This window comes from Oncorhynchus gorbuscha, linkage group LG02 (genome assembly GCF_021184085.1).
Source record: "Oncorhynchus gorbuscha isolate QuinsamMale2020 ecotype Even-year linkage group LG02, OgorEven_v1.0, whole genome shotgun sequence".
In the NCBI taxonomy this organism is placed as follows: Eukaryota; Metazoa; Chordata; class Actinopteri; order Salmoniformes; family Salmonidae; genus Oncorhynchus; species Oncorhynchus gorbuscha.
The window spans coordinates 47,185,508-47,205,008 of record NC_060174.1 but is presented as its reverse complement, the minus strand read 5'-3'; the positions used below and the strand labels follow the sequence as shown (position 1 = coordinate 47,205,008).

General features: G+C 42.5%; 1 protein-coding gene across 2 annotated transcripts in view; it reads right to left on the bottom strand.

Moving 5' to 3' along the window:
* Window positions 1-18,963, bottom strand: part of LOC124003285 (polypeptide N-acetylgalactosaminyltransferase 18-like) — an 86,659-nt gene extending 67,696 nt beyond the window's left edge. Inside the window, exon 1 of one of the 2 annotated variants that reach the window (XM_046311417.1) lies at window positions 18,411-18,963. In XM_046311417.1, coding sequence (XP_046167373.1) covers window positions 18,411-18,651 — 241 coding nt within the window. In that variant the 5' untranslated portion in view covers window positions 18,652-18,963. The remainder of the gene's footprint in view (window positions 1-18,410) is intronic. The other variant, XM_046311407.1, reaches the window with a different exon arrangement.
* Between the last annotated feature and the right edge of the window lie 538 nt (window positions 18,964-19,501).

The following is a 19,501-nucleotide window of genomic DNA, read 5'->3' as shown; positions in this document are numbered from 1 at the left end:
TGGGGTATTGTGTGTAGATTGATGAGGGGAAAAAACATTTTACAATATATTAAGGCTGTAAAGTAACAAATGTGGAAAAAGTCAAGGGGTCTAAATACTTTCCAAATGCACTGTACATTACCATTTCCTGTTGCAGTTATTTCCCTGATTTGTACTTCTCTCCGACATTGTAACGGGGGATCCTACTGGCTAAGAGGTAAAGTTACATTCCCCTTGACAACATCAGTTCAACAAGCCTCCTGCTGTTAAAGGGACAATATGCAGTTGCTACATCCATCTTTGGTACCCATAGATCCTTGAAAAATATCACTTACAAATGCCTCATGGCCTTAATTCAACTGTCGTAGAGCATCAGAACCCAAAATATAAGCTTATTTTACACTAATGTTTCTAAAGGTAAACACTATAGCATTCAAAAACAGTAAAAACTATCATTTTGATATCATGGATGGTCAGTCCTTGGATCCATAACACCATCTATGAATTTGAAAGTAGGTAAAAAAGAAAAATGTACAAAGCCATCCCTCAGCTTTTTAGCGAAAGTGGCGGGGAAAATGCTTTGTTATTGTTTTAACTGCTGATTGTCGCTTTAAGGATTCGTAGACTCCCCCAATAGCTTTGAGACTCCCCCTAAAATAATGCAATTTGGTTTTTAAAAAGAGAATCTCATTTGCTCTCAAAGCTATTGAAATTCTCTCTTGCCAAAGCCTTTGTTTTATCTGTTTGTTTACAGAACTTGAATAAATCACACAGAGAAAGTTCCCTCCTTTACACTAAGGCTTGTGGAACAGTGGTGCTGAAGTGCCTGCAGCGCTGTGCCTCGGCTCTGAAATGATTAATTTCATCATCATTTAAACAGATGGTCTTCCCACCTATTTCCTCAACCGTGAATAATGATCAGCCATTTGCGATGCATCGCTTTCAAGAGCTTTAGTTTTGTTTGCCAAACTGTTCTTTACAACTATCAGTCACCATTTGTAGCACATCCTGATGTGCTTACATAGTGTGACGGCCTACTGAATCTGTCCAAATGGGCATCGTTTTTCACTCTGTTCATCTGTCCTAAATCCCTCTCTATGGGCTTTGGATCACCTCCCTCTGCAGTCAGGGCACTATCAGTATCCATCATGTCTGAGGATTACCCACAAGGCCTGTCGGGAGACTCTTACATGCACACACACGTCACTTGCACGTGCGCACACTAGGCTTGGGCGGTATCCAGATGGTCGAGACGAAGGTATGACATTGTGCCATCCTGGAATAGTCGGTAATACCGGAACTGAACACAAGGGGCGGCATTTTTTAACGCCACTGAGCCTTTGTAAATCCAAGATTAGCAATGCTAACAAGTACATGTAAAATCCCATAGAGAATGTAACTAAAATTCCAACAAGCTCATTGAACATTTTATACAGTCTGACCTAAAGCATTTGCAGGACAGACATCCCAACTCAAGTTATCGTAACTAAAAATAATAATAATTCTAATCACAGTTTGCTGCACACACAAAACATTCAACAGCAACGCTCTTGATCCAGGAGGGGATTCTCTTGTTACCAAGCAAAGCTTGATTTTGCAAGAAGCTAACCACTTAGCTAACTAGTTAGTAAATGCACAACCACAGAGCATTTAGCACATCTTAGACAGTTGACTTAATAGGTTATAAAATGTTATAAGCTGGCAAACATGAAGTTGCACAACAGTGAGTGACTCACAAGCAATTTTCCCTCTAAGGGAAAACAGGTCACGCAGCTACCCCTGGACTCTGGCCACAGAAGAAATACCGTATCAGCCCACTGCGAGAAGCATGAGACTTGAACTTCACCTAACATTCTAGAGTTTTCCCTGTTAGTTAACCCTATCAATGTTTCCTTTTTAGTGTGGCATTTGTGATCGAATCAATGCAATATTAACCACTTTCAATGTAACATACCGAAACAAAACGAACTATGCATAATTTAGTATACAAAACTAACTAAGCAAGAGATTATGTTGTAGTTAGAACACATCGGTGTAGGAATAGCACTACTCAGCCAGTACTCTACACAGGCCGGTGCAGCATAACCAATCAGAGCTGCAGTAGGCCTATATGCAAATATCCATATATGGCAATGTTCTGTCATTTACTTTGAACTGGACTGTGTTTACAGCACGAGTGGCCATGAATAGATGCACTTGGTTTGAGATCAAAGCAAGAGCTGCATGTAGCCACAGGCGCACATTTTGTTAATATCCTTTGCTAGTTAGTGAATTATTAGCCCAGTTATATATAATTTGCACTTATTAGGGGAGTGATTACTTCATACAAGACATGTACATGTCTAGACACTTTGAAAAGCAGTGGTCAAGGGCACTGCACCGCAGTGCTAGCTGTGCCACTAGAGACTCTGGGTTCGCACCCAGGTTCTGTCGCAGCTGGCTGCGACCGGGGGGGTCCGTGGGGCGACACACAATTGGCCTAGCGTCGTCTGGGTTAGGGAGGGTTTGGCCGGTAGGGATATCCTTGTCTCATTGCGCACTAACGACTCCTGTGGCAGGCCGGGAGCAGTGCACACTAACCAGGTCGCCAGGTGCACTGTATTTCCTCTGACACATTGGTGCTTCCGGGTTGGATGCGCGCTGTGTTAAGAAGCAGTGCGACTTGGCTTGGTTGGGTTGTGTTTTGGAGGATGCATGGCTTTCGACCTTAGTTACTACCAGGCTCGGGAGAGACTAATAATAATAATAATAATAAGATACCACGAAATTGGGGATAAAAAAAGAAAGAGAAAAGAAAAGCAAGTCAGGTAAAGAGCCTTTTTTTTGCCAGGGTTGTATTTTGAGACCGGCTTGAATAAGCCAATATGTAGAGGGTACCATCATTTTGTTTGATATTCTGTAATAATGGTATGGGAATAATAATGCATTTTAAAAAATGTGTAAAGTGGTTTCTTGCATCAAACACTACAACATTTTCAGTCACCTCCTTGGCTGAAGGACAAGTGGATATGTAGAAGGACAAGTGGATATATGGATATTTGATCATGGAATGTAGGCCTACATTGATCATCACACACGGGCTGCTACCACACACAGGCTGAATGGCAGAACAGCTATTCCCATGTTAAAATGTTATGGGACACATTTTCTCCATTGTTTTTGATATAGACCACACTGGTAGGCCTACATTATGATCAGATAGCCACAGTAGCCTACTTGGCCATTGTTAAAACGGTAACTTAAAGTGGATACAAGCCTAAGTGTTCACAGTAAAGGCATGTGGGAAGTTGCACAGAATGTTCACAACATTCAAGTTTGAGCTCAGCAGTCCTGAAATTTGCTTAGTGCCAGAAAATGTTGAGGGAACATTGCTCACAAGGCTCCATCCAGTCGGTCTTCCTTTATGTGACAAGTGAAATTATGTGACAGGTGAAATGAAGGACGAGCTCTTCTTTATCTCCTAACATATTGTACAAGTTGACTGCTGGTGTTACCTTAAAAAGTAGCTACAAATATTCAAATGTATAACACAAACTTCAAAATTAAATAAATAGTTTCAAGTTACAGCATTGTAACTTATCTTGTGTAGGAGAAAGTAAATGCTATCAGGAGAATGTAATTGCTCAGAGAGTAACATTAGCTAGCTACATTTTTAGGTATTACATGTTTCTCATTTTGGCAGAAAGTTGTTTCATTTCAAGCTCAATTGTACTGTTAGCTAAATGGCTAACGTTATTGTTTCCCAAAGCCATTTTCTTTTTTAAATAGAGCCTGGTGGCATTGTTGACACTTTGTTCATTGTTGTTTAGCTAGCTAACGATAGCTGACTGGCTCTTTAGCTAACATTATGTGGCGTGTATGTATACAACACCCGTTGAATATGGTTGGTGTCTGCAAAAAAATAATAAAATGGATGCCAGCAGAGCTGGTTAAGCTGTTATCATGTTATCCAGAGGTAAACAAATCATCAGATCGACCAGAGCGTCAAGTGTGTGCTCTGAACGCTCTGAGAGCGAAACGAGATGGGTGGGGCTAAAGCTTAAGAGGGTGTGAACGATGCTGAATGGGTGTAGACAAAGAAGAGCTCTCTCACAATATACCAAAACATTCAAAAGGCCATTTTCTCAACTGTCTAAGCAGAATTACTTTTCCATTGTTCCTCAAATGCAGTTGTATGATAAACCATTTGGTAGATCTGAGTCTCCACTTTTATCCCGTGTAAAAAAAATGTAAAAAACACAATTTCACATTTTGCTACACAAGACTGAATCCAGGTGGTGAGTCAAATTTATTTTTAAAAAACAAGTATTACATTTAAATTCATATATCAGACCCATTACTCAGTAATTTGTTGAAGCATCTTTTGCAGCGATTACAGCCTCGAGTCTTCTTGGATACATGCTTGGCACACCTGTATTTGGAGAGTTTCTCCCATTCTTCTTTGCAGCACCTATCAAGCTCTGTCAGGTTGGATGGTGAGCGTAGCTGCACAGCTATTTTCAGTCCTCTCCAGAGATGTTCGATCGGGTTCAAGTCTGGGCTCTTGCTGGGCCACTCAAGGACATTCACTTTCCTGCATTACCTTTGCAGTGTGCTTAGGGTCGTTGTCCTGTTGGAATGTGAACCTTCGCCACAGTCGGAGGTCCTGAGCGTTCTGGAGCAGGTTTTCATCACGGATCTCTGTACTCTGCTCCATTCATCTTTCCCTCGATTCTGCCTAGTCTCCCAGTCCTTGCCACTGAAAAACATCCCCACTGCATGATGCTGCCACCACCATGCTTTACCGGAAGGATAGTGCCAGGTTTCCTCCAGACGTGACCCTTGGCATTCAGGCCAAAGAGTTCAATCTTGGTTTCATCAGTCCAGAGAATCTTGTTTCTCATGGTCTGAGATTCTTAGGAACCTTTTCTTTAGGACCTTGAATGCTGCAGAATATTTTGGTACCTTTCCCCAGATCTGTGCCTCGACACAATCCTGTCGCTGAGCTCTACGGACAATTCCTTTGACCTCTTGGCTTGGTTTTTAGCTCCTACATGCACTGTCAACTGTGGGACCTTGTATAGATAGGTGTGTACCTTGTCAAATCATGTCCAATCAATTTAATTTACCACAGGTGGACTCCAATCAAGTAGAAACAGCAAGGATGATCAATGGAAACCGGATGCACCGGAACTCAATTTCGAGTCTCATAGCAAAGGGTCTGAATACTTGAATCTGTTTGAAATCCACTGCTTGACTGAGAGACCTTACAGATAAATTGCATGTGTTGGGTACAGAGGTGAGGTAGTGATTCAAACTATTATTGCACAGTGTGTGTCCATTCAACTTAATGTGGCACACTTTTATTCCTGAATGTTAAGCTTGCCATAACAAAAAGGGGTGGAATACTTATTTACTAAAGACATTCTTTTATATTTCACACTTGGACAAATTTCTATTCCCATTTTACATTATGGGGTATTGCGTGTGTAGGCCAGAGACAAAAATCTATATCGAATACATTTTAAATTCAGGCTCTAACAACAAAATGTGAAAAAGTCTAGGTGTGTGAATACTTTCTGAATGCACTAAACATGTAAACAGGGCTGAAAATGAACTTGAAGCAGGAATATATACATACTTAAAATGGTTACCAATAAAATGGTAACGTACTAACGGTAATTTATACATGTAAAACAGGAGCAAGTGACCAGAAGCAGGATAGATAGATACTAAATGGTAATCAATATTTAATGAACAGCAGCAGTGGTAGTAATAAATTGAATCAATAATCATTTTAGCAGCAGCGTAGGTGTGAGTGGGTGTAAGTGTGAGGCATCAGTAATGAGTATGTGACTGAGGATGTGGTGAGTGTGTGTGTGTGTGTGTGCGCACGTGTGAGTAAGCGTGACCGAGGATAGTCTGAGGGAGAGCAGAGGGAGAGCAGTAGTTGTTAGCCATTTAACAGTCTTATGACCAAGGGATAGAAGATGTTTAGGAGAATGTCGGTCTGAGCATTGATGCACTGGTACCGCCTGCCAGACGGGAGCATGGAGAATTGTCAAAGGTTCAGGAAAAAAAAAAAAAACGATTCAAAATTATCTCGATGATACAGACCGGACTGCACAGATTAAACTGTTGTAATAGATCGAGAGACAATCAAGTTGAGAGGTTTTATAAAACGATAGGACTAATGCATGTCATCACGTGACCTTTCATTACAGTCATTCTGATAGAAATGCAGGGTCTATGGAAATGGTATTCACTTGTCAGGACCCACCTATATCCTTCAAAATGAAATATTAAAATCGTAGTGTTGTGGAGTTTAAATATTCAGTGACAAGAGATTTTAAATGTTTTCCTGAGAACAAGGCAGTTGCAGCACAATATGCTAGACTTACGCTCCCAATCAGGAAAACAGGGCCCAAGTTTAGGAAGCACATGGCCCCCGAGTGAGAGGAAAACTAAGTCTTCAAAAGACCAATTACTCCACAGCTGGAGGCCAATGCTGATGCCTTTGTTCAAACCACTCCCAGTCAAATCTGCACCTGATTGCATCTTCTACTGTACAATTACCACCACTGCATTTAACACAGTCAAATGAGCTAGAAACCAATCACAAAAAAAGATCTACTATAATAAAAATAATGGACTTAGTTTGGCTTGGTTTGAAAGTGAGGTAGCGTCTACAATTCTTTCTTTCAAATGAAATTAATATTAATTCCATAACACAACCAGAATGCCTAAATGAAGATGTTTTTCTTTAGACTTAAATTACAGCCTCCAGATTTTCACAAGATCAAACTAACCATAGCTAAGCCTGTAGCTTTTCCTTCATTATAGCTTTCAAAGCCCACTAATTAACGTGATAAAAGTTCATAACCGGTTCACTCCAACTCGGATTTCCCTCCGCCACACTGAGCTTGCAAATGGCCTTGTAAAATGTGAGCGACCAATAGTTGCCAACAGTGGCAGTCTTGCCTCCTCGATTTGTACGGACACTGGCGAAACTGATTTGTACTTTTAGCTGCGAGTGATGAGGCACCACTGCTGTACGGAGTATGGCACTATTCCAACAAGCACAAAGCAGATCGTGAACTGCGATAATAGACGAGGCCTAATATGTGATCTGAATTCATTTGTTGTTGCTGGCGGTGGAGTGACTTAGCAAATGCCAATGAGACTGCTTATCAAAAAGAAACCGCTCAATAAGAGATAATTGTCCCCATTACTGTTTTAGCTTATTTTCAAGGTAACAGTTATCTTGAATGGCTATTTTGCAATGCAAGTAATTATGACTATATAATACATGCATTATATTTAGCATATGCTTTGAATAATTCCCCATCCCATTTTGCAACAAAGTGTTTATGTGTTGATGTAGAGTTCGTATAATTTCCCCTCTGCAGGTCCACATCGAAGAAAGTGTGAATGAAATGGATCAAAATGCTAAGTGTGCTTCCTCAAACTAAAACAGACAGGGTCTCTCGAGGCCCCGTGGGCCTGAAGGGAAATGAAAGAGGTTTGGAAGAAGAAAAAGGCCTCGCTCTCAAGTCCTACCCATCACATCAGGGACAGAGGTGGACTGAGGGAATAGTAAGAGCTAATGTGAGTGAAATCAAGGGCTACACAAGCTCCATGTTGAGTTTTGAACATGTGGCACAGCACGGTTACCCTTGCACCCGTAATGACACTAAGGTCAAGACAACTGCAATGATATTATATCATTCAATAATATGCCAAACTGAAAGAGGGCAGCCAGTGGCAAACCTCTGTTCTGCAGAGGCCATTGAGGAAAACATGACCTGACAGACTAAACACAACATTTGCACGTATTCGGCCTGCCACCGCCCCCCCCCAGAGAGGCTAAAAGGAACAGACAGCCCACTCACATATCCTGGGAAATATACATGTATTCATTTCTTGCAGACACACATTTACTGAAGTTTTCACAGGGGAAAGGGTCCTTCACTAAGACGCTGGGATGGGCAGGGCTGTGGTATGCTGGGCGAGGGGGGGGGGGGGGGGGGACTATGCGCGTGAGATTCAGACGTAGGACTGAATGGGATTCTTGCTGACCATCTGCCTGACCAGCCAGGGCAGTGCTCACATCTGTGGGCTGGGAGGGCAGTTGTAATTCTTTGTGCCCTTTAAGCACTTACAATAACCAATCTGTTTACCATGCATTTAAGTAAACAAAGCCCAGGACTTCAAAAACTCACAGCAAGAGGTAATTAACTACTTTAAAAGGACAACCTATTTAAAATGGTTGTTGAGGAAATTGACCCACTACTGTTGTTTACTTCGAGCATCTACGTCATCGAGAGTCTACTATTAAAGCCTTTATGTGTTAATACACCCAGAGTGTCCTCCTCATCCCTGTCACAGATGCGTGTCACCCTGGAGTGTATGCACAGCCTTCAGTATCAGTCTGGCTTGATGAGTTGGATTCTAAATCTGACAGAGTAGAGAAAGCCACATCCAAATCAGCTCAGTCAGAGGTGTTTAGTAAGCATCTGCCTGCTGTCCCTGACCTCCGGGTGGCGCCACCCGCAACAGCGGGCAGAAACACATCCCAGCCACCATTATCAGGCACCTCATTTAAAGAGAGAGTCGGGACAGCTGACAGAGGCTGGTGGCAATATCTCTTGCACCATTACCTACTGTTTAGGGCCCGTTTTAACTTTAAGTGTTCGGAAGAAAACTTTTATTTTGAACCTTTCCCCTACACAAGAAAAAAAGCCAATAAATAATAAAGTCATTGTGTCAGGTGAGGGTTATAGATAGACATCATGTGAAGGTCAGAGCAGAGGAGCCTGTAGTGCAGCGGACCTCTTGACCTTCAGTCCACCCTACTGTTTTGGAGGCTGTTTGAGATCCATTAACTAGAGTGGAATATTCAAGAGGTGCCTGAAACCCAGGAAGTTCTCATCTGATGTGCGGGTGTCACCGAGTCACTGATGAAATCAAAATGCAACGCCCCCCACACTTCACAGAGGATTGGAAATGCATCTGAACTTCACACTTGTGAGCGTGCTCCACTCCTCTCAGTGACAACCCGAAAAATAACAAGAGGCGTTAGATCCCCAAAAGCTCCCATTCCGTCAATCATCTGTGGGTCTCTCTCGCCAAATCGCAACCATTAGCTCACTAAACCCAGCGAGAGTCATCTGGCAAAACTGGCAAGGGCACTCCAACTCTACAGACCCTCTCAGAAAAACACACACACACACACACTCAGATGGCCACCGCTGCTTCTATGCCCATTGCACAGTCATGCCCCAGGTCAGCTGGCACAGCTAGGCCAGTATGTGGGTGGATCAGTAGGTCAACGTGGGGTTTAGGGTGATTCAGACTAGTGCAAATGCAGTTTACTGGAATATAATCAATCACAACCCTGGTGGTTTACATAGGAGGGTGTATATGGTGGTGTTGTCTGTGGTTGATTTATGCTACGGTCTAGCCTACAACAGCTGTTTCAAAGCACAGTGTACTCGCTTTAAAACAGCCAATTCATAACATTGATTAATCCACTGCTTCGTTCACACGACGGCGTTAGTGAGACAGGATAAAAAGCAGCGACATTCAGATGGCGATGAGAAGTGTGCTCGCAGAACGGATGCCCAATTAACCTCCATCGCATGGCTCCGTGGAGGGTCCCCAGAGTTATAATAAGCCCACCGGAGAGCAGCCTGTGCTGGGCAGATGGCAGCTCACAAACCCCTGAGGAGGACGGAGGGGGATGCAGGTGCTACATGTTTCTACTGAACATGTTACAGAGAAGCCACAGGTGCTTTTAAGCACATTGAATCGAAAGTCTCACAAATTGGAATACACCTCCTGTTGCTACAGCATATTTCGCATGTGCATAATGTAAAGCTAATTAGATAGCATTCATTTTCTTGTGATTAGAGGGATCTTTTCCTTGACGTGGTAAAAGGCAGACTCAAGCCACTCCAGGGACAAATGACAATTTTGCAGCAATTCAAAACATGTCGAAAGGAAATTATTTATTACATTTGGGCAACTAGGGTGTCTTGAAGGAATCTCCAGAATTCGATTTGAATTTGAGTAAGACAAACTAAATTAACTTCCAATGAATTATTTTGAGCTCAAATGATTTCCAATACACTGTATCCTTTCATGGGCGCAGTATAGAATACAGTATTCTGCATGTTGTGTCTATGAAGTGCTATTCCTATTCGATACGTCTCTCCCCTTTTGGGATTCTCTCTGTAGCACTGCGCTCCACAAATCAAAGACGGAACAATCTTGTGATGCACTGCTGAAAATATAAAATGGTCAAATGAAAAAAAGAATACTTCTCAGGCCATCTAGCCTATAATACAGGTCATCCGACTTGACCAAGGACATCCCTCTCTCTCTCTGTGCTATATCCTGTGTTGAACAGAGTAGCTCTCTGATTATTGATTGACAGCTCTACTAGCCCGGTTCCATTTCCATCTGTAACGGAAACATTCGCCGACATGCTTAAAACTGTTACATGTTTCAAAAGCTGCCTCATAATATATTGATTGTATTCAGGTTCATAAGAGAAGAACTATCCACACAAAGGCAGCTGGATTTTCTGCATGACTCAAGGTTGAAAAGGAAATGTGCAAGAGTGGCACTGAACTGTGTCTTCTTCCTATCCTGGCAGCGTCATGCAATCGGCTGACCAATCATGGGTTACCATGGTAATTGTGGGAATGGACAACGATAAGTATGGTGGAAAGAGAATGTAAGGGGGTTCAAATATATAGTGATGCATTTCTGGTTAAAAAAAAATAGCGTAGGACATGATGCACTGTGAGCATGTTTATGCATGCAGGCAATGCTTGGGAGTCAAAGCAAGATGGTGGGAGAGTTGGTAGGCTTGTGTGTGAGAGACACACAAGGCCAAATTAAAGGAAGCGCGAACGAGCACAGAGCATGTACAAACTGGAATTAGAATGCACGGTAGTGATGACTGAAAAAACAGACGGGCCGCCAGCGTCAATGCCGTCAAAAGCGTTGTGCGCTTCAAATTAGAAAGCAAGTCTGTTTCTCGCATCTACGCGAAGCAGTGCTCGTTTGCGTTTGATTTGGTCTACAAGAGTGTGTGAGTGTGAGTGAGTGCGAGCGAGCGTTTGAGGGAGACAGAGAGAGTCCGTGTGTGGGTGAGAGAGAGCGAGAGCGTTTGTGTAGTTGTTTGCTTGGTTTCTCATCCTCTTAACTTTATCCCAGTCTGTACGCTGCTACTTATCTCTGATGAGTTTTAGAGATGAGAACACTCTGCTCGCTCTGGTTTATCCAGCACTCCACGCAGGTTCTCTGTTTGTCTAATTCATCTGGAGTTACATCCCATTGCCTCTAATTACAACATTCATCCCATAATCCAGGAGAGAAGATGGTAATTATTATTGCCCTGTGCTGCTTGGGCTTCATCTGGAGCCGTATCACCCTCAGTCTGTGGTAGTACTCATGACAGCAGGAGGAGAAATGTCTGTTCGTGAGACTCAGATGATTCATCTGGCGGTCTCAGAATAATTGGCTTTTTCTTTTCTTACACAGACATGAAATATCCACACTCAAAAAAATTCAACCCCGCAACTTCACTTATGGTGGGATGCCGAGTGAGCCAAGAGAGATCTCTCCACCTCCTGTGTGGTCACTCTGTCACAGCCTGATAGTCACAGGCTGGTTAGTCACAGGCTGGTTGGTCAGAGGTCAGTAGAGACCTGACAAACAGGAATAAGTGGTAAGCACCATTCAACATTGCTCGTGTCATATGGAAGGCACAACTGACCACCTAAGATCAAAAAAGGAACCTTGAGCTATACACAATTTTTTTGTGTAGCAGATCTTTGAATGTACAGTCCTATCATCATCATCATCATCATAATAATCTTCTCATTCCACAAGTGGTGGAAGGGCAGGAATGTTATTATCACACAGCACAGTCACCCACAGCAGCCTGAGAGAGAGAAGAGGTTCAGAACAAGGAAAGGTGATCGTCAAGGAGTGGTCATGGGGCAATAGATAATGAGACAACCTCGCCACCCGTTCTAGACAGTAAATGCTTACCTGCTATTACCTTTCTGTATAAACAATTTTCTTGTTAAATTGTAGAATATGAATTGTGTACAGTATGAAAATAAGAGATCCTCTGCATTCTTTAAAAAAAAAAAGTCTGAATCTAAGTTACATAATTTAGCTTTGCATTGTATGTGTTGCCCTGCAAAGTGAGTGAATACTTCCTCTCCGGTGTCACTGGGTAGTTTGTGGGCATAGACAAATGCTTCCTCGTTGCCAATGGAAAATGACAAACTATTTCATTAAGAGGAGAGAAAGACTAACATGGTCTGTTGAGCTGGAAATTTTGGATTCTTCACAACTTGAAACAGAATGTTTCAGAAAACTCTATATATTTGGACAAAACCAACCACCTACTGTCTCTGGATGCAAAACATCAATATCGAGTGAAGGCTGGGGCCCAGAAATGTTTGTCCTTTTCTACAGGGGAGATTAAGGTCAATAAGCAGTACAGTACAGCACAGATGGGTGGACGGGCAGATTTATCCACTACCCAGCAGAGAGAAAAGCCTCAGCAGCTACAGAGAGAGAATGTTAGCAATTGATGTTATTCTTCAATAACACAAACTCCAAAGCATATCAGGGGGATAAAAACATGTTTATTTGAGAAGGACAAATCAAGAGGTTATACTGGAAGGTAGATGTTCAGTCTCCCCTGTCCTCAGCTTTTCTCCACTGAACAAAGGAAAGGGATACCATTTATACCCCCCCCACCCTAGCCTGGGGTTGACCAATCAGAAGTCCTTGCAGTACAACTGGCCAAAAAACAAATATGCTGCTCCCGACTCAATGTACAGAACGCAGAACAAGTAGGTCTGAGTTCAGGAGTGACATTCCACAGATTCTAAACAGCGGTTGAACTGAAACCCAGCTCCTATTTACAATTCCTGATTGACCATTAGTACTATATAATAATAATAATATATGCCATTTAGCAGACGCTTTTTATCCAAAGCGACTTACAGTCATGTGTGCATACATTCTACGTATGGGTGGTCCCGGGGATCGAACCCACTACCCTGGCGTTACAAGCGCCATGCTCTACCAACTGAGCTACTAGACTTTGTTTAGTACTCTCGTCCTTTCAAACTCTCCGTTGTGTATTTATCTTCAAAATATTATTGAGAGAGCTTACAGCAGAAGCTTAACTAGAGAACACCCAATAAAAACCGCATTCTGGTTCATTTGCCATTTTACAGTTAGTATATAATAAAACGGTGGAGTTTTTGAACTGAAATCAGCTTCCGAACCTCAAAAAAAGGTTCAACGTCGTTCACTGTCAAAAGCTGTGTGGTGTTCTTTCATTCAAGCAACAACTTCACCGTTGACAGGCTGGGGGCATCCTATATCTATAGCACCCCGGTTGTGCTCATCTACACCGTATGACCAGGATTACACCAACATACTCTACTGTGAAAATCATCTGGCCAAAAAGGAGACTTGTGTTAAGATCCTTTGACTCTAAATATTTAGCAGAAATCCGAGTTTGAGCACTGACCTCAAGGAGAAAGGTACTGTAATGTACACATCAATGGAGGAAATGAACATTCCCAATATAACCTTGAAATATCAAATCCCAAAGTATTTGATATTTGTAATGAGAGAAAAACATTGGTTTGAGACAAGATTGTACATGTCACCTAGCTGTTTGTAAAATCACTGGATTCAGTGGGATCGGTGTCGGTCTAACTTGTGGAAGGATGCATTCACATCATAATCTATGTTATATCATAGATCATAATCTATTTTATATCAGAGTATAATCTTATTTTACATTCTGACAAACCCAGTTTCCTCATCAACAGCTGTGAAGGAGGTAATCAGAGTCCCAGCTCAATAGGGATTACAGATATATATTGATTCACAGACATCAGCAAACGTGTGAAGCTCGAGACATCAGACAAGGGTTTTGATTAGACAGATGAAAAATGGCAAATTATGATTTTGCAGCATTGATCTAAATATATAGCATTTTTAAAAACACCTTCTGTACAGCCAATAAAATACCTTTCAAAACATCTGATTGAAGAAAATAACATTGTCAATTCAAACGAAGGCAGCCTACTATTTAAAGTCCCACAGCCTTGTTTTGACATATTAAATCTCCTTTGTGATGTTGTGAAAGGGTGCCGTGGGTCAGACAGCAACCATACAAAAACATGAGCAAAGTAGCACAAATCTTCCTCAGGCAAAAAAGGGAGCAATTCATTGTCAAGCCAAAACATAATGAGCTGACCCAAATAAATCAATAAATTACTGCCACTGCTGTGCACTTGAAAGTGGTGATTGTAAAAATCCAAGATAAAATTGTTATACCATTTCGACACCCTTCTAGGAGTCAGAGTGAGGATATGGCATGAAAATTAATATGTTATTTCTGCTCGATGCAGCACTATTCTTCCTGAAGACACAAAACACATCAGCATTTTTTCATTTTTGGTGAATGGGGTGGTGTACCTAATAAACTGGCCACAGTTTATTTTCCACCAAAACGGTTCACTAGCAATTTTGGCAAAAAACTGGCAGTTAGATACTAACACCAGAAAACAATATGTACACTCTGCACAGCTGTATATTCTACAGAGTAGTCTGTATGATAGAAAGCGTGTTAACTGTGAGGCAGGTTGGATGACCTGAGAGAAAGTGGGGAGAATCATTTCTCTTATCTTGCCAAAGGACTGTCAGTCAAGTAAATAGCCGCAGGGCAGGAGCCTTTCCTCCGCTGCTATGGGGAGCACCAAAAGGGTAGTGACAAAGTCCCAAATGATAGTGAACGACAGTGAGAGTCATCCAGTATTGGATTCCAAGTCAAACAGATCATGTGTGAAATGTCAACGGATCCTCAGCGCAACCCATCATGCAAAGTGCTTTTTTTTTATTCAACAAACTTAGTGACACACTGCTTAGGTAAGAGTGAGACAGGTGTACTTTATGCATGACTTACCCACACGCACACCCCCCTCTAGAGGAGGTGGGTGTGGAGTGGGTCATAGCTCCAAACCGCTCCTGACTGTCCCCTATGGAGGTTAAGTCCATTATGAACCTCCCGAGGAGGGTTTTGGACCGACTGCAGTGTGGCAGTCCCTCTTAAGTTTAATTAAAGCTCAGTGTTATAGGCCTAGTGAGGGCCGATCGAGCTGCTGAGAGAGCACCCTGCTGAGAGAGCATTTTAATTGTGTGAGAGGGTGTCAGCTTGTGTTACCTGTCAGTCTCTAATACCTTCATGTTTCAAGCAGACCACCATAGTCCCTGTGCCCAAGAACACCAAGGTAGTCAGTCTAAATGACTATAGCATTCACATCTGTGGCCATGAAATGCTTTGAAAGGCTTGTCATGGCTCACGTCAACGCCCCCAACAGATCCATAGATGACGCAATTTTATTGCACTCCACACTGCCCTCTCCCACCTGGACAAGAGGACCACCTATGTGAGAACAATACATCCGCCACACTGACCCTGAACACGGGGGCCCCTCCTGTTCCCCCGGTTCACCCACGAATGTGTGGCCGCGCACGACTCCAACACCATCACTGACAACGGTGTTAGGCCTGATCACCGACGACGAGACCGCCTATAGAGAGGTGGTCAGTGACCTGGCAGTGTGGTGCCTGGACAACCTCTCCTCAACGTCAGCAAGACAAAGGAGTTGATCGTGGACTACAGAAAATGGAAAGCCGAGCACGCCCCCATCCACAGGGCTGTATTGGAGTGGGTCGAGAGCTTCAAGTTCATTAGTGTCGACATCACTAAGGAATTAACATGGTCCACCTCAGTTGAGGCTCCACAGTGAATTTAAAATGTATTTTTTATTTTTTAAGTCAGACATTAAATTTGTTTAATTAAACATTTGACTCATCACATGCTGCTGCTTCTGATTATTATCTAGTCTAGTGCCTAGTCACTATACCCCTACTTATATGTACATACACTACATTTAAAAAGTATGTGGACACGTGCTCGTCGAACATCTCAATCCAAAATCATGGGAATTAATATGGGGTTGGTCCCACCTTTGCTGCCATTACAACCTCCACTCTTCTGGGAAGGCTTTCTACTAGTTGCTGGAACAAGGCTGCAGGGATTTGCTTCCATTCAACCACAAGAGCATTAGTGAGGTCAGGCACGGATGTTGGGTGATTACGCCTGGCTCGCAATCGGCATTCCAATTCATCCAAAAGGTGTTCAATGGGGTTGAGGTCAGGGTTCTATGCGGGCCAGTCAAGTTCTTCCACACAGATCTCGACAAACCATGCGTGTATGGACCTCGCTTTGTGCATGGGGGCATCGCCATGCTGAAACAGGAAACGGCCTTCCTCAAACTGTTGCCACAAAGTTGGAAGCACAGAATAGTCTATAATGTCATTGTACACTATAGCATTAAGACTTCCCGAACCATGAAAAAACAGCCACAGACCATTATTCCTCCTCCACCAAACATTTCAGTTGGCACTATGCATTGGAGCAGGTAGTGAGTGTTCTCCTGGCATCCACCAAACCCAGATTTGTCTGTCGGACTGCCACACGGTGAAGCTTGATTCATCACTCCAGAGAACACGTTTCCACTGCTCCAGAGTCCAATGTCGGCAAGCGTTACACCACTCCAGCCGACACTTGGCATTGCGCATGGTGATCTTAGGCCTGTGCTTAGCCATGGAAACCCATTTCACAAAGCTCCCGATGAACAGTTATTGTGCTGATGTTGCTTCCAGAGGCAATTTGGAACTTGGTAGTGAGTGTTGCAACTGAGGACAGACATTTGTTATGCACTTCAGCGATCCTGTTCTGTGAGCTTGAGTGGTATACCACCTTGTGGCTGAGCCGTTGTTGCTCATAGACGTTTGCACTTCCAAATAACAGCATTTGCCGTTGGCCGGGGCGGGTCTAGCAGGGCAGATATTTGACAAACTGACTTGTTGGAAAGGTGGCATCGTATGACAGTGCCACTTTGAAAGACACTTAGCTCTTCAGTAAGGCCATTCTACTGCCAATGTTTTCCTACGGAGATTGCATGGCGGTGTGCTCAATTTTATACACCCGTGAAATAGCCAAATCCACTATTTTGAAGGGGTGTCCATATATATATGAGCATCTACCTCCATTCTCATACCCCTGCACATCAACTCTGTTCTGTGACCTGTGTATGTAGCAAAGTTATCATTACTCATTGTGTATTTATTCCTTGCGTTATCATTCATCTCAGAATTTCTGGGAAAGGCGGGATATTCTACACCTGTTATTCACAAAGCATGTGACAAATACAATTGCATTTGATGGTAGCAGGGCTGGGTGGTAACTAACGGGAAACAAGACCTGACATGTCTTCTACTGTACACATGCAGCACAAACTGCTGCCATGTACACTATATTTGAAGAAGCAGCACTCACACATGAGTATCTGACACCCTATGGTCCACTGCAAAGATGTGAAACTCCACACTATCCCTCATTTCATCATAAAAGGGCTAAATCGGACAGACAGACATTTGAGAGAATTAGGCTAGGTGTTAAAGGTCTTTTGAGGTCTGCCAGTTTGTCAAGTGATCTCCTCAGCTCCCTCCATGCTAACAGCTCCCTCCATGCTAACAGATATCATTGACAACATAAACAGATCCACAGTAATGTAATACGGCACCAGTTACAGGAGTGCATCTATGTGACACTGAGTACTTGGCCAAATGCATGCTCCAAGTGCTAAATTTACTCATCAGTTCACCTCAGCATCGGCACTACTCTGCATTCTGTCCGCCAGTGTGAAGTGCACAGCACTAATTAATATTTCCTATTTGTCCATCATATTGTAACACATGCCTGCAAGTTCTCTTTTTTTTGCCCCAGGATTTTAGTTTTTGATACAACATAATTACAATAAAACCACAAAGAATTCATCTCAAATGCGTTAATTTAGGAAATCTGTTCCCAAGTATTCCAACAAATACAAGGTATGAAATGATTGTATTGGAAAATAACAATCTATTTTTAGGCTTCGTTGTTGTCAATTTGCAGTGTACACATTATTTTAATTATGTTCCGGCCCCAACCCCCCCCCGGCAAAAATCTGCCTGCGGCTGAATCTAGTTACCTACCCCTGTTGTAACCTATTATTGAAAAAATATTTAGCCTCTATCAGCATGGTGTTAAAACCACTGCTTAGTTCGTTTTACGGTACTTGGACTGCACAATGTGGTTGATATTGATAACTACATTTCAAGGAAGAGTTTTGGTTACATTTTATTTTACATTAGGCCTACATTGTTTTCCAATTTACTTGCCATTTATTGAATATAATATTCTAAATATGTAACGTTACTTGCTAAAACAGAACTGTGGACATATCCTATGCATTGTCCCTAGAACCGTAAAACCGCATGTAGCCTACCTTGGATGTGTTGGTTGACCACATTTTCCAGTCGGTCCAGTCTCTCTATAATCTTCAGAGTTTCTCCCTTGTTGTCATCGTCAAACTTTCTCTCCGGTTCTGTCTCTGAGACTTTGGTGTTCACATTGGCCACATAATTAGTGATCCAGCCGACGTAGAGAAGACAGACAATATTGGTCATGCCACTCAAAATTACGCATGTCGACACCAAAGTTTTGGTTCTCCTAGAGCAGACCATCATCGCGACATCCCTCCATACGGTCCAACGCGTATACAAACGCAATATAAAAAAACTCACAAAACTAAATGACAGTACCGTAGTTTCAGATCATCCAGGATTATAGCCTGCTGAGATTGACAGCAACGCAAACACAGAAACGTAAATTCGTAGATGCACTATACTATACCGTACCGGGCACCAGCTGAAATCCGCTGCTACAAAGTAATCGTAGAGCTGGCGGCCAATGAAATCCTCCGGAAATGTACAGTGCATATCCGATCATTACACTATCCAATTGTAGCATGGGAGGCGTGTTCTCCACAATTCTCTCGTTCTTCGAATGGGACAGACTTTTAACGTAGGTTAGGGGAGCATTTTGCTAACTCTAACCATTTTCCTAACCTTAACCTCATTCTCCTAACCAGGGCCCCCTTTCCCAAAAGCATCTATAAGGCTAAATTCGTCGTTAGAACCTTCGTAGGAGCATCATTAAATCTCCGAGCTGTTTCCCAAAACCACCGTTATTAACGTTGCACTTGAAAACGCTAATAATCTAACGCCTCATAGAACAGCTCATAGAACAGCTAAATGCGTCATTAGATGTTTTTTTCCCCATCCCTCGTCACTTTATACACAGAAGAACTCCGCTAAACATAGAATCACAGTGTTTATCAGTCTCTCTGTGACCGCCAATAACTTCACAACAAAGTTGACTACAAATACGAAGTTACTAAATGATTTGCAATTGTTACAAACAAGCGAAGGATAAAACGATGCTTCAAATGAAAACAGATTACTGCATTCAAATAGCCTACCAACAGTATGGGCCTGTATATTTAAACAATATTCAAATACATTTCATGTTCATTCA